At 42.0% G+C, this 15888-nt stretch overlaps 1 protein-coding gene across 6 annotated transcripts in view; it reads right to left on the reverse strand.

Moving 5' to 3' along the window:
• Nucleotides 1-2244: 2244 nt before the first annotated feature.
• Nucleotides 2245-15888, reverse strand: part of LOC111952514 (F-actin-monooxygenase mical2b) — a 74189-nt gene continuing 60545 nt past the window's right edge. For 4 of the 6 annotated variants that reach the window (XM_023971252.2, XM_023971248.2, XM_023971254.2 and 1 more), the window contains 11 exons: nucleotides 15353-15449; nucleotides 15177-15247; nucleotides 14398-14463; nucleotides 12542-12648; nucleotides 11627-12410; nucleotides 10851-10933; nucleotides 8762-8857; nucleotides 8020-8116; nucleotides 4031-4136; nucleotides 3862-3935; nucleotides 2245-3732 (listed from right to left, as the gene is read on the reverse strand). In XM_023971252.2, coding sequence (XP_023827020.1) covers nucleotides 3548-3732; nucleotides 3862-3935; nucleotides 4031-4136; nucleotides 8020-8116; nucleotides 8762-8857; nucleotides 10851-10933; nucleotides 11627-12410; nucleotides 12542-12648; nucleotides 14398-14463; nucleotides 15177-15247; nucleotides 15353-15449 — 1766 coding nt within the window. In that variant the 3' untranslated portion in view covers nucleotides 2245-3547. The remainder of the gene's footprint in view (nucleotides 3733-3861; nucleotides 3936-4030; nucleotides 4137-8019; nucleotides 8117-8761; nucleotides 8858-10850; nucleotides 10934-11626; nucleotides 12411-12541; nucleotides 12649-14397; nucleotides 14464-15176; nucleotides 15248-15352; nucleotides 15450-15888) is intronic. The other 2 variants (XM_023971251.2, XM_023971250.2) reach the window with 2 other exon arrangements.

Raw genomic sequence — 15888 nt, forward strand, 5'->3', positions numbered from 1 at the left:
CCACATGAGGCCAATGGGGTTATGTTTGCTGTGAACTGCTTGGCATTCGACCGCAAGGCGCTACAGAGGGTAGCGCATACGGCCCAGTACATTACTGGGGCCTAGCTCCCTGCCATCCAGGACCTCTTACTCTATTCCAGGTAATGTCAAAGGAAGGCCCTAAAAATTGTCAAAGACTCCAGCCACCCAAGTCATAGACTGTTCTCTCTGCTACCGCACAGCAAGCAGTACCGATGCACCAAGTCTGGAGCCAACAGTACCCTAAACAGCTCTACCCCCAAGCCATGAGACTGCTAAATAGTTACCAAATAGCTACCAGGACAATTTGCAATTACCTTTTTTGCACTAACTCTTTTGACTCATCAGATACGCGGCTTCTACTGTTTATTATCTATCCTGTTGCCTAGTCACTTTACCCCTACCTACAGTACCAGTCAAGAGTTTGGACACACCTACTCATTCAAGGGTTTTTCTTTATTTTGCTATTTTCTACATTGTAGAATAATAGTGAAGACATCAAAACTATGAAATAACACATGGAATCATGTAGTAATAAAAAACAAAGTGTTAAACAAATCAAAATATATTTTATATTTGAGATTCTTCAAAGTAGCCACCCAGGTTTTTTTTTTTAAATACATTTTTATTTATCTCCGGAAGCCAGTTAAGAACAAATTCTTATTTACAATGACGGCCTACACCGGCCAAACCCTCCCCTAACGACGCTGAGACAATTGTGCGCCACCCTATGGCACTCCCGATCACGGCCGGTTGTGATACAGCCCAGGATCGAACCAGGGTCTGTAGTGACGCCTCTAGGACTGAGATGCAGTGCCTTAGACCGCTGCGGCACTCAGGGTAGGGTTGGGTAGGTTACTTTCTAAATGTAACCTACCCAACCCTACCCTGAGTGCCGCAGGGTAATCCGTTACAGTTACTAGTTACCTGTCCAAAATTGCAATCAGTAACGTAACTTTTGGATTACCCAAACTCAGTAACGTAATCTGATTACATTCGGATAGTTTTAGATGACTTTCCCCTTAAGAGGCATTAGAAGAAAACAAAAATGTAGGTTACCAATTGAACCACATCTATTGCAGGATAAATCAATGTTCAAGTTTACATAGCTGGTCGTATATGGATGTTACATTTTACTTTATGGGTTGGTTATGTAGGCTTCTTCTAACCCATCACTTTCTACTACACATAATAATACAATTAAATTATATCTTTACATTAAAAACCAAAGTCTATGAGAATTCCAGTAATTCCAATAAATGTTATACACCTTGATCTTCAAGAATGGGACTTGGAAATATGGAAGTATAGATTAGCCAAATTGTTTAACCTGAGCATGACCCCAAAACTAAGGACTTATTAGCCACCCCTACTCTGTTGTTTATGATTTTGTTGTCATGGAGGACTGATTGGGCTCATTGATTCGAGTTGAAAAATAAATGCTGCTTTCATGGAATTGCATGGTTTGAGCACTACTGAAAAGTGCTATTTACATGTGAAAAATGAATTCCATATTTATATTATATAAATATGAATGCCACATTTGCAATAGGCCTATTGTTAAACTTTTTGTTGGCATACTTTGACATCTTGATAATATGCAGCTGTTTAAAGGGCAAATCCACAGATAAAACAAATAAACGGCCATCCCGCCTCTGTTTTGGTAAAAAGCTGAGGGATGGGCCTGGAGAAATGTAACCACTCTCAGAATAATAGACAGAGCTATGGATGCAAGGACTGACCATCCATGATATCAACATGATTGTTTTAGCCATGTTATGAGGTTATACAGTGTTAGTTTACATTTACATTGTTTACAAACATTGGAGAAAAACAAGCTTATATTTGGGTTCTCATGGAGTGTGACAGTTGAACTAAGCTCATGAGGCATTTATAAGTTATATTCTTCAAGAATCAATGAATATATATACAGTACCAGTCAAAAGTTTGGACACACCTACTCATTTAAGGGTTATTCTTTATTTTTACCATTTGCTACATTGTAGAATAATACTGAAGACATCAAACTATGAAATAACACATATGGAATCATGTAGTAACCAAAAACATGTTAAACAGATTTTAAAAAAAATCATATTTGAGATTCTTCAAAGTAGCCACCCTTTGCTTTGATGACAGCTTTGCACACTCTTGGCATTCTCTCAACCAGATTCATGATGTAGTGACCTGGAATGCATTTCAATTAACAGGCGTGCCTTGTTAAAATAAAAAAAATTGAATTTATTTCCTTCTTAATGCGTTTGAGCCTATCAGTTGTGTTGTGACAAGGTAGGGGTGGTATACAGATGATAGCCCTATTTGGTATAAGACCAAGTACATATTATGGCAAGAACAGCTCAAATAAGCGAAGAGAAATGACAGTCCATCATTACTTTAAGACATGAAGGTCAGTCAATTAAAAAAATGTCAAGAACTTTGAAAGTTTCTTAAAGTGCAGTCAAACCATCAAGTGCTGTGATGAAACTGGCTCTCATGAGGACATTAGACCGGTGGAAATCTGTCCTTTGGTCTGATGAGTCCAAATTTGCGATTTTTGGTTCCAACCACTGTGTCTTTGTGAGATGGATGATCTCTGCATGTGTGGTTCCCACCATGAAGCATGGAGGTGTGATGGTGTGGGGGTGCATTGCTGGTAACACTGTCAGTGATTTATTTAGAATTCAAGGCACACTTAACCAGCATGGCTACACAGCATTCTGCAGCGATACGCCATCCCATCTGGTTTGAGCTAAGTGGGTCTATCATTTGTTTTTCAACAGGACAATGACCCAACACACCTCCAGGCTGTGTAAGGGCTATTTGACCAAGAAGGAGAGTGATGGAGTGCTGCATCAGATTACCTGGCCTCCACAGTCACCTGACCTGGGAACTCCTTCAAGACTGTTGGAAAAGCATTCCAGGTGAAGTTGGTTGAGAGAATGCCAAGATTGTGCAAAGCTGTCATCAAGGCATAGGGTGGCTACTTTGAAGAATCTCAAATGTAAAATTCTATATGTGTTATTTCATAGTTTATGTCTTCCCTATTATGTAGAAAATAGTAAAAATAAAGAAAAACCCTGGAATGAGTAGGTGTCCAAACTTTTGACTGGTACTGTACATAAGCAATATCTTTCTTTGAGAGGGAAAACACATTTGATAGGCTGAATCTTTGGGTTTCTGTAGTGTTTATAAGTGCTTTCCAGTGCAACTGCCAAAGTGTTTTATATTATTCTATTTATAAGGCTGCATACATTCAGAGCTTTTCTTGGTAAGGCATACAGTAATCTCTGAAGGCTGTCTCGAGAGACTAGCCTATACAGACACTTGACATACAACCCTCAGGTCCATAAGAAGTGGTCCTCAAGTAGGAATTGACAAGTCAAATTGATATACATATTCAAAAGGTTCATCATGCCACGTGCGGCCAAATCCAGTAGGATAGTCACTAGTAGTGAAGTCACTTGTCTCTTCTGCCTGTGGAGCTGCATGGTGCTGTAGCCTTTTCCCCACCCCAGAGGGCTGATTCTCTTCAGGTCCAGTGGAACTGGTAGCCTCTAGACAGTACCAGGCTCTCCGGGTCTCTGTCCTCAGCCCTCTCCTGCAGCCGCTGCTCCTCCAGCAGGCTGACCAGAGTGTCTCTCCTCTCTACCACCTTCATGATCTCTGTCAGCATCTCCTGTTCCTCAGCCAGCTCACCGGAGCTCTTCCTGGAATCTGCAAAGGGCCACAGCGGATAAAGGGCAGCGGCGCAAACGTATAACAGTGGTAAGTACAGAATGTGTAACAGCTGTGTACTACAATTGCACAGTACTACGCTACAATTACACAGTGTGTGACCCATACCGTCTATGGACATCCTGCATCGTAGATCCATCTGTAGTTGACTTTGTCTGTCCTCCAGCTCGAGTTCCTGAGCACTAACAACAGACAAGACAACTCATTTCGAACACTTCACTCCATAATGCGGTCACTATCTGAGAATGAACTGTCCCTCTCATCTTTTCCTACTTACAATATGACCAGCTCCTCCTCGTAGCGTGCCAGTCTGTTCTTCTCCAGGACCAGCTTGAACCACATTTGAAGGAGCTCGTGCTCATCAGAGAGACCATCACCTTTGTCTGATAGTGGGAGAGAGCAAGGTCACAATCAGTTACCCCAACCCCATATAGAAGTTTGATCATCCTGTTTCTTCATTCCTCATTACGTCCAAGGTCGACTAATAAGCTCCCTGTCACAAGGTTTTACAGTAGATGGACATAGTAATCGTCCAACTGTACATGAGCCTATAACGTAAATGGGTCATTCCATCAATTCGGTGCCTTTTGAGAAGTATAACTTGGTGGGGGAAAAACGCTAGATTTTCACCTGATTTTAACATTCTGTAATAAAGAGCACACGTTCAACTTCATAAAAAGTGTTCCCCCATCTCAATAAATAAAAAAATAAAATGAATATAGAAAGTGCCTATTAGGTGCCAAATAAAGTAACAGGGTTGACCATAACAGGGTTGATGTAAATCCCTCTGTCACAAGGGGATTGGAAGCTTATTGTGTGGAACAGGGAGTGGCAATTGAACGCAAGCTTCACAATTTGTATTTATTGTTCAAACATTTCTAGCCTGTCTATTTATGGGTAACAGAGTTGGCGTGTTATGCTCTACCCGCTCAGTTTTCCACCACAAAACACCAGCAAATGGCCAAAAAGAGTAGAACCAGCTCACCTACTTTTACCCTATGATTTGACTATTAGATGTTCAATGTTTCTTTTGAAAAAACACATTTAAAAAGGAATAGTTTCACCATATTAGAACAGGAGTTCAGTTCATGTAACAGAGTTGACCTTAAAATGAGGGACAGACGTAAATGAATCACTAATCACATGAAATAAATAATAATATTCAAAATTGACTTTGCCAAAGCAACAAAATAACTAAGGCTTTACAGTGAAGGTGAACTTGGAGAAATGTTCGGGTTAAGTGAGTTAAAACCTTCCTAGAAGTCACATGGAGGGACATGTCAAAATGCTGAATTTTGGCACCTCAGCTTTTTTGGCACTTCAGCACTGGTTGAATCAACATTGTTTCCACGTCATTTCAGTGAAATTACATTGAACCAACGTGGAATAGACGTTGAATTGACATCTGTGCCCAGTGGGTTCTGTCTTTTTTCATATGAAAAATCTGATTGATTGATTTCTCCATGGGGTCTATAGTAAAGGGGACTTAATATAACCAACTTTTAAAATTCAATATTGGTCCACAATTTCTACTTAAAATATCAAAGGGATGCAAAAGGCAATCACTTCGTGGAACGGCCTAATACTAACGCTAGCGACTTCATAAAGCACTTTATAATGGAACTTCGTAACTATCAGAGGAGTTTAAAGAGTTAACTTTTGAAAATGTAATAGCATGAAAGTGTAACGCGCAGACAACAAGCTAAAGGTATTTATTTAAACTGCATAAGCACATTCTCCATACTAGTGTGTCATTTAAACAAGTTAGTGGGTGACTGGATCTGGAGAAATTGATTTTTATGTCAAAGCTACTAACACGGAGATTTAAATTAACTACAGATATGACATATTAGACCCATTAGAAGAGTGTTTGATTGAACGACCGCTCCTCGTGCCTTTTCTAAATCTTCTGAAACATTATGCCGTCTTTGTTGTCAGACAATTAAGAGGAAACTCCTTCTCTACCATTGCCACATACTGTACAGCACTGTGACCCTTGCCTCCAAATACCCCGGCAAACATCCATTGATTCATATAAAAAAAAAATACCTAGACAATACATCTATTTTGATTGAGGAGAGTCAGATGCAAAGTCTAAACTCTGAGAAAAAGCCTTGTGTTCCTTTTTCAAACTCAGAATCTTGCCATGCACATACACTTGTCATTGTCTGACACCTACCCCTGCCCTCTTTCTATCCATTTGGAGTATGTTAATAATGTAAATGAACAAAGATTCTATTGCGCCAAGAGCCCTTCGCTATAATGCAATTATCCAAACAAGGCAAAAACAGCCACACAATGGCTGCCACTGCATCACAAGAGAATATCTCTGTGTAGTTTTAGAATCAGAATTTGCAAAGTCATTCACTGTACTGAGAGGAGCCTGCCTGTAATGTATCTGTCTCAATGGTATTTAGACAAGATACACTCAGTCATTCAGTGGAGGCTTTTAACATTGAGCCTGACTATTGAACAAAACCTGAGTTTACACAAAAATGACTTTACAAAGGAGATGTGCTTTCCATTTGAGAATAGAAGGAAAAAAACTTGGATGAAACAATTGCATTACTCAGTTCTGTGTGCTTTTATGCACTGTAATCTAATTTAATATAATTGTAATAAAAGTAACAGCTAACTATGCTTAAACTCCCTATAATTCTTTATCTGGGTGTACCTCAGCCACGCTAAAGGTCCTAAACGATATCTTAACCGCCATCGATAAGAAACAATACTGTGCAGCCGTATTCATTGACCTGGCCAAGGCTTTCGACTCTGTCAATCACCACATCCTCATCGGCAGACTCAACAGCCTTGGTTTCTCAAATTATTGCCTCGCCTGGTTCACCAACTACTTCTCCGACAGAGTTCAGTGTGTCAAATCTGAGGGCCTGTTTTCCGGGCCTCTGGCAGTCTATGGGGGTGCCACAGGAGTTAAGCACCAGCTGTCAGAGCAGCTCACAGATCACTGCACCTGTACATAGCCCATCTATAATTAGCCCAAACAACTACCTCTTCCCCTACTGTATTTATTTATTTTGCTCCTTTGCACCTCAGTATTTCTACTTTGCACACTCATCTACTGTCAAATCTACCATTCCAGTGTTTTAATTGCTATATTGTATTTACTTCGCCACCATGGCCTATTTATTGCCTTTACCTCCCTTATCTCACCTAATTTTCTCACATTGTATAGACTTATTTTTCTACTGTATTATTGACTGTATGTTTGTTTTACTCCATGTGTAACTCTGTGTTGTTATATGTGTCGAACTGCTTTGCTTTATCCTGGCCAGGTCGCAGTTGTAAATGAGAACTTGTTCTCAACTTGCCTACCTGGTTAAATAAAGATGAAATATATATTTCTTTTATTTAAAAAATCTGATGGGTGCAGAAGGAACAAACCCATTTCTGAGAAACGTATGAAAATCCCATTTACAATTCCGGCAAAACACAATTTACCTTTGAGGACTATGATTATCAGTATAAAAACATGACTTGTTAAAAGGAATGACTGTTTTTCATTCTAAAATGGCTGTCTTTAATGGCTAACTTGTATATCACGATGTGCAGGGGTAATGAAACATGGGTAGCTTTTCCACCGCCTTCCTCTCTTCACAAGGCCAATTGCCACTGTAGTGATTTCAAAACAATTTTAACTTGAGGTTATTTTGGTTAAGGTTATTTAGAATGCAAATGACTATAATTTGGTGCCATTTGTATTATATATTTTCCTAGCAAATGCATCAGAGTAGATCTGACTGTGGACTACTCTAGATAAGGAAATTGAAATAATGATTAGAGAAGCATTGCCACTTTCAAACCCCACAGAAACAGGTCAACTAGAACGAGCATAGGTCTTTCTGAATACAGTATTCACGTGTCTCGACTATATGTTCTTGGCTGAGGTCAAACAAAGATTAAGAGAGTTCCATTATCAGCCATACCTTTCTCCGCTCTCTGTTTATAGCTCAGTCTTCACGTGCCATGTCTTTGTGTGTTACCTTCAGAGAATAAGGCATCTCTGATGCAAGGACAAGGACGCCAACTTACTGAACATTCTGATTTTGACCCTTCCAATCCATTCTCCTAAACTCGTAAAATTCTCTGGCCACGAGTCAGAGATACGTCAACTGAACGGATACACTTTTATGTACTTCACTCATACTGTACACAGTGCAGCTGTTGGAATCCGCACAGCATGGGATGACAAATGTACAGTACTCGCCAAAGGTACAGTACATGCAGTTGGGACTCAGCGTGGCTCACCTGGGGATTCGCCTCGAAGGACCTTCTCAATGGTCACCCCTCTCTCCTCCAGGTCCTTCTGCTTCTCCCCCACTTCCTCCAGCTGCCTCTGTATGACCTTCACACAATAAACAACCAGGTCAGAATCAACCAAGACAGGCTCACAATGTAGCTTGACACATAATATTTATATTCCATTAATCTCCCCAACAAATCAAGTACGTTTGTGGAAGACTTCATGAGTGATTCAAATGTAACATAAAAAAAAAAATCTATATCGATGGGTTCGTTGACAACGTCACGAAAACGATGTGCGCACTTCCATGGGGCAGAAGTCAGCGTGTTGTTGTGATAATGGATGGCCAGATTGTTAGCAAGAATGACAAGAAACTACCATGTGGGGAATCGTAAGGGGCTCATTTCATCTTGTTATTGATACCATGTCTTGTTTTAAGGTGTTTTGACTGATTTCATGTCAATGCTAATATGCTCAAATTCGATAGCTAGCTAACCAATAACTGTAATAATGATTTTGAGAGACAACAAGTGCTCATTGTGTTTTCAATAAACATCAGGGACGAAAAATAGCTTACATGTTGCCAACAATCTTAGCCAACCCATATGTTTCGCCCCATAGTTGCGCATGCCTCAGTTTTGTTGCTAAACAACCAACCCGTCTATAAAACATGTAAATGAATGGCAAATGATCACAGAAGCCCCTTGTGTGGTAGTGCTGTTCTGTTGTTTATGTGCTCTACTGTACCTGGGCTCTGTGGAGTCTCTTCAGCTGCTCTCTCTTGGCCTGTTGAATCGCAGTCTTCTCCTGCCTCCTCCTCTGTCTCTCTGAGCTCCCATGGATCTAAACACAGACCAGCAAGACAGTGTCACATACCACTTGCCTTACAGCAGAGTTGAACCCTATTTTCTTAGTCACAACTATTAGTGTTCTGTGCACAACAGTCTGATATCTTATCAGTCATGCACTTATCCTGACCTGGCGGAAGTAGGAGAGATTGTTCCTAACAGAGAAGTGCAAAAAACAGTGCTCAAAATGAGAGGGCGGAGTGTGTTCGGTGAAGCCATGGCCCAGACCTACTACAACACCAGAGTGGGATTTCCTCCCTGTATGTAATGTGATAAGAGCAGGTCATGATGTGCTCCTTCAGCCTTCCCAATAATCACTCTCTAATGGAGGATGGATTATCTGTTCCCCACCGGCCTCTTTCTGCCTCCTCTGTATCCTCTGCCTTGAGGAGAGCTGCATCTAATCACCGATCTGACCAGTGGAGGCTCCTCAGAGGAGGAAGGAGAGTACCATCCTCAATGAAATTCATACAAACATTTTTTTTTAAACATTTAAAAAGTTATCCTTTTTAGATAAAACTATACTAAATATATTCACATCACCAAATCATTGATTAAAACACATTGTTTTGCAATGAATGTCTACGGTAGCCTCAACAGCACTCTGTAGGGTAGCACCATGGTGTAGATGGAGGACAGCTAGCGTGTGTCCTCCTCCTGGTACATTAACTTCAACACAAAACCTAGGAGGCTCTTGGTCCTCACCCCCTTCCATAGACTTACACAGTAATTATGACAACTTTGGGAGGACATCCTGCAACCTATCAGAGCTCTTGGAGCATGAACTAACATGTTGTCCACTCAAAAGATCAGAGAATGACTCTAGTACTGAAAGCATAAGCTACAGCTAGCTAGCACTGCAGTGCAAAAAAATGTGTTGAGTAGTTGACTCAGAGGTAAAAAGACAATAGTTGAACAGTTTTCAACAAATTAATTTCTTAAAAAATGAAGGAGAAGCAAGAGAGAGTCATTTCTTTCTCACTTTCAGTTTCACTTACTTACTTAGCAAATGCAGCTATCTAGTTCATCCTACTCAAACACCCAGCTCAAACAGAGGGATGCCATGTTAGCTAGCTGGCCATGACTATCCAACACAACACTGAAACTCTTCCAAGTCAAGGTAAGCTTTTGGTTGTATTAATTGCCACCGGGCCTGCCGGTGTAACTGCTAAACTGCTTACTGACTATACACTAACGTTACCTCATGATTGTAGCTGGTTTACTAACGCATTAGTTCTATTAGCTATGTTGACTAGGATGTTACTATAGCTAATATGGGGACAACGATGTAGGCTGTGTGCAGCGGTTTTGATATGGTTTGGCTTGGAAAGGTTTTTTCGCCTGGTCACATACAGCTGATGTGTTGTACATTGAAGTCCACAAGCGAAGGGAAAATGTGAGAGGAGGAGAGTGCATAGATGCGAGAAGGAATACAACGTAGCTGCTATGAATGTGAACTGTGTTTACGTGTGATCAGGGTTGTATTCATTCCGCCAATTCTTGGAATTTGTCCAATAGAAACTCTCGTTTGCAACGGTTGGACTAATGACCCTAGATAAGCTAGATGCAGGCAAGAGTGTGCAAGGTGGTATTGAATTTGTCACTGTCTGTCCATGTGTCACTGTCTGTCACCTTTTCTCTCGACCTGTGTGCACCTATGTTGTAAACGTTAATTCATAGGCTAAGTTATAGCAATCTCATGATGGGTATAGGGAAAATTATCATGTAGTAGCCTAAACCTATCGATGTTACATTGAACTGGGTGAATGGAATATGAACGACAGAAATCCAATATTCTGTAATAGAAACAAGGCCATGCTCATAAAAAAAAAACGTCCTCCCTCATCTTAAACGGCACTGACCGCCACTGGATCTGACGTGACATGGATTGGTGCTTTCACCCATTATTTAACATCATGATCAGTGATTACTTCCAAGAAAGGCAGGAAGGAATGATGCATGTAAGAGTATTGGAAGAGGGCCCTTACCTTCGGCTGGGACAAAGGTTTGGCTGGGACAAGCTCATCGTCACTTGAGGAGTTGGACTCATCCTTCTGCTGTTCGCTGGAGGCTGTGTATAGATGAGACGACACAAAGACATTAAACTGGAGCAGTGGTCTTCAAACTGTAGTTGTATACTCACTTCAACTATGTGATTTACATTGTTAGGTTCTAATTATCAGAGTAAGAACTCGACGGACACTATGAAAGCTTAAACCAAGTTTATTCTTCCCAAAGGATCGAACAGCTGAATCGACAAAGACATGGTTATAATAGTGGTGGTATATGTACCTCACTTTGGGTGGAGTCTCCTCCTTCTTGCTAAAACATTGCATCTTTATTGCTAGGCAGGAAACTAAGTGATACGGGCAATGAACGGTTCCATTTCCCTTAACGTGACCTCGACCCCCTTATCCATGGCCCCCTCGACCCCCTTATCCTTATCAGTACTGCCACATGTGACCGTTTTCCCTGCACTCAGCTCCTCCCAAGCTTAACTGCACCCACCATAACCCTTCCTCCTACAGATAACTCCTAGTGTAAACCCTCGGCTATGGCACCCCTCATGTCTCTATTATAACTAATGATTAATAATAGTTAAAGCTCAGAAATCCAAACCCATCGGCATTAAAACACCAAGTATAGGCTACTATTGTAATCTAATTTATAGCATTTCATTATAGCATTGTAGCATTTAGTAGCCACGGACGGCAAAGGAGTAGAAGCATATCATAATGCTCATCACATCCTCCTGACCCCTGACCTTTGTTCCTGATGTTGGACAGGATGGTCGTGATGTCCTTCTCCAGAACCCCCGCTCCCACGCTCTCCGGCCCCTCTCTCTTCTTCAGCCTAAGGTAGGAGAAGAAGTTGAGCTTCCTGGGCGGCAGTGAGGCCATGTCGTCTGTGGTGAAGGATCCCACGGACTTGTTGCTGCCTAGAGACACCTGGTCCAGTAGCGTGGGCAGGTCTGCGGGTCTATCACCCATGGAGGCCTTGCATGGGTGTGGGGTCGGCTGGCTCTTCTGACCCACTCCCACTGGCTCGGCCTCCTGGCTTTGGGCAGTAGCCCCAAACAGGGAGTAAAAGCTGAAGGCGCCGTCAGACAGAGGCCTGGGCTTGGTGGGCCCGTTGTTGTTCCTCCTGGTGACAACTGTGTTGGAGTCTGTGGTTGTCCCTGGTACTCCAAAAGACTTTCTGAAGACATTTGCCCAAATCTGGAACATGGACGTTGTTGGCTGGGGCTGAGCTGGGACTGGCTCTGCCTCTGGGTCTACCTGAGGCAATGGGTCCTTCTGGAGGATCTGGTCCCCAGGTTTGGAGTGTTTGGATGGGTCTCCTCCTCCAGGGCTTCGGGCCTCTTCTGGAGTAACCAGGTTCCAGTCTAGGAGCTTCTGTTTCTCAGACAGGGACAGGGTCAGCCTCTTCTTTGGGCCGACTGCTTCCTCCAGCTGTGGCACTTTGGTGACAGGAGGCGCTTCTTTACCCATCGATGGATTCTGATTCGGAGAATCTGGAGGTAGTTTAGGACCATCATGGGAGACCTGCTGAAAAAAGTATTGTTTTATTGCTCAGTACCAAAGTATTGTTTTATTGCTCAATTGCAATAAGGTTTATATGTGAAATGTTTCTATAACATAGGAAATTGTTGAGTATCTGTATGAATTTTGTGTTTTACTGGTGGTTCAATCACGTTGAAATCAAAGTTGGCCTCTTCAATGATGGGCTCCTCTTTTTCTGTAGCGTTTTCATGTGAGAAGTGCCTCACCAGGATGAGAGGGAGAGCTAACGGAATAGAGTACAACATATACTGAACAAAAATATAAAACGCAGCATGTAACAATTTCAACGATTTTACTGAGTTACAGTTCATTTTAAGGAAATCAGTCAATTGAAATAAATTCATTCGGCCCTAATCTATGGATTTCACATGACTGGGAAGGGGCGCAGCAATGGGTGGGCCTGGGAGGGCATAGACCCACCCACTTGGGAGTCAGGCCCACCCATTGGGGAGCCAGGCACAGCCAATCAGAATGATCTTTTCTCCACAAAAGGGCTTTATTACAGACAGAAATACTCCTCAGCTTCATCAGCTGTCTGACTGGCTGGTCTCAGACGATCCCGCAAATGAAGAAGCCGAATGTGGAGGCCCTGGGCTAGCGTGGTTACACGTCGTCTGCGGTTTGCGAGGCCAGTTGGAAGTGCTGCCAAATTCTCTAAAACGACGTTGGAGGCGGCTTATGGTAGAGAAATTAACATTCAAACCTCATCCACTAGAGCTGTTGCCAATTCCTGCAGTCAGCATGCCAATTGTACCCTCCCTCAACTTGAGACATCTGTGGCATTGTGTTTAGAGTGGCATTTTATTGTCCCCAGCACAAGGTGCACCTGTGTAATGATCATGCTGTTTAATCAACTTCTTGATATGCCACACCTGTCAGATGGATGGATTATCTTGGCAGAGGAGAAATGCTCACTGACAGGGATGTAAAGAAATATGTGCACAAAATTAGAGAGAAGTAAGCTTTTTGTGCGCATGGAACATTTCTGGGATCTTTTATTTCAGCTCATGAAACCTGAGACCAACACTTTACATGTTGTGTTTATATTTTTGTTCAGTATAGATAACATACATTCATCAGAGCTCATACAGCAACACAGTGCTGTAGGTCAGACTTAACACACAACTCGGATGCATTTACATTAACATGCATATGCTAAATAAACCTGTGTTGTCATGGTGCATAACATTAGGGTCATCACGCATGAATGACCAATCATGTGGGAAATGTTCTAATAATGTATGCAAAACCCTTATGGTTCAAAAGAGTTGAAGAAACCAGAATTATTGCGTTTCATCAGCAAGAGAGCACATTTATGTTGTTTATCCCGAAAAATTACCTTTTTCTAAACACTAATCTAATCTCATTCAATTGTAGACAACTCCAGATAAAAACTAATATTAAAATATTAAAAAACGAATATCTCTTTTGCCCAGAGATCAGCAGCTCCCTCTAGTGTGGAGAGAACAGCTCTGACGCTCAGCCCTTCTCACTAACTTTAAAAATGTTTTTCTTGCTTGTAACCAGCTTAAAGACGATAAACCTTATATCCATCAGTAGAAAGTCATTTGTGGTCCGATTGGATTTTAATCTCCACTTTCTTGCTCTATTTAACCATGGGGCTTTACAGTCCTTCAGGTCTAACTCCATAAATGGATGATGAGTTGGTATATCCAAACTCCAGGGATAGCCCGCTAGAAGTATAGCTTACTACTGCATTGACAGCGAGAGAGTTGAAGGTCAATGACCCATTGGGATTCTTAAAAGGCATGAAGTACGCACCGTAGGCCCCTAACTGCAACAGCTCTTTACAACACTTCTACAAAGCACAAACATCACAGAGCTAGTAAAGCCACAGTAGGGCATAAGAAGGGGTGAAATGATGCCTGTAGGATAAGGACAGGAGGTGATGGATAGGCCAGATAATGTTTAAGGATCATGTCAGATTGTCAACAGCAGATAGTCTACTCACTACCACGGATCTTCCTCTTCCATCGGCTGTTCCCAGACAGGAGAGATGAATTGGAACCGGAAGGTTCTACAGGTGTGGGTAGGAGAGGGAGAGAATACGTAATAAGTAACACATACAGTTCTGATCTGGGCCAACACATTTGAACTGGATGTCTGTCACACAACAATGATAAACGATGCTACAGTATAGTTCTGAGTGTACATGTGAACTAAGCCAATGAGGAGATCTCGTTCCAGACTTCCTCCAATTCAGCCATGGGGTGACGTCACAAACCTAAGACTGAGCCCAGCCAACGTAGCATGGAGAACAGAACAGATGTGGTCTATAGACAGCCAACAGACAGCCCTATCCGTGCAGCCGAACATAATGTTCAGGCCATTCACAGTGCTCAGGGCTCCCATACCAAGACAACTATTCAATTAATAAGGGAGAATGGCTTTGTCTGCTATACCCAGATTTCAGCGTCTTAACTGGAGGAGTGGGAGTCTCACACTTGGGGAAACATAGCATGGTGAGCTGCTCCAAACTCACTCAGAGGATAATAAACAATGTCTATATCCCACAGGACCAGGGTTATATCACTAAACGGATGGAATCATTTCCTACATGCTCCCGACATCCAGACTGATGTCTGTAATGATCCTGGGAGAGAAGTTACGCTGCTACAAGGCCAAGGCTGTGGACGGGGAGAATAGGGAAAGAGCGATCGCTGTAGCTAGGGAAAAATCAGAAGGCCGATGTGTTTCTCATGGTGGTGAATGTCAGGGAGACCTGCACACCTTTCTTCTCTTGTGCAGAATCTTGTGGTTGGAGAGAAGTATTCGAGTTGTCCTGTTTCTTCGAGTCGGCACTGCAAATGGTCATAGACAACAGACACAACGAGCAAATGGCAAATATCCATTTGGATTGTGAACAAGGACACATTCTGAGCATTGTGCTGTACTAGTGGACTCACGTCCTGTTGGAGTCAGGCATGTCCAGGTCCACGGCCTCCTCCTCTGACACCTCAGGCACCATGCGGGTGTACAGTCCATTCAACAGGCCTGTGTACCCTGAAAACATACCCATCTTATTAGGTTATACATTCTGCCAGATATACCTATTTATGACACTAAGTTTACTATAAGCAAATAAGGATAGCTTTGGTGACTAAGCTTTTTTGGAACGCTACTACTCTTACTACGTGTAATTACATCTGGCTCTTTTCCAACTGCCTAGTACACAGTCCCAGGTTGCATTATTGCTATGGTAACAACACACATTTGACCTTACTTTATACACTGAGTATATAAAACATTAAGGACACCTGCTCTTTCCATGACATAGCTTTCACCTGGTTTCACCTTGTCCGTCTATGATCTCTTATTGATTTAACTTGTTAAATCCACTTCAAATCAATTGAGATGAATGGGAGGAGAGAGGTTAATGAAGGATTTTTAAGCCTTGAGACATGGATTGTGTATGTGTGCCATTCAGAGGGTGAATGAGCAA

The sequence above is a fragment of the Salvelinus sp. IW2-2015 genome, linkage group LG26, assembly GCF_002910315.2.
Source record: "Salvelinus sp. IW2-2015 linkage group LG26, ASM291031v2, whole genome shotgun sequence".
Lineage (NCBI taxonomy): Eukaryota > Metazoa > Chordata > Actinopteri > Salmoniformes > Salmonidae > Salvelinus > Salvelinus sp. IW2-2015.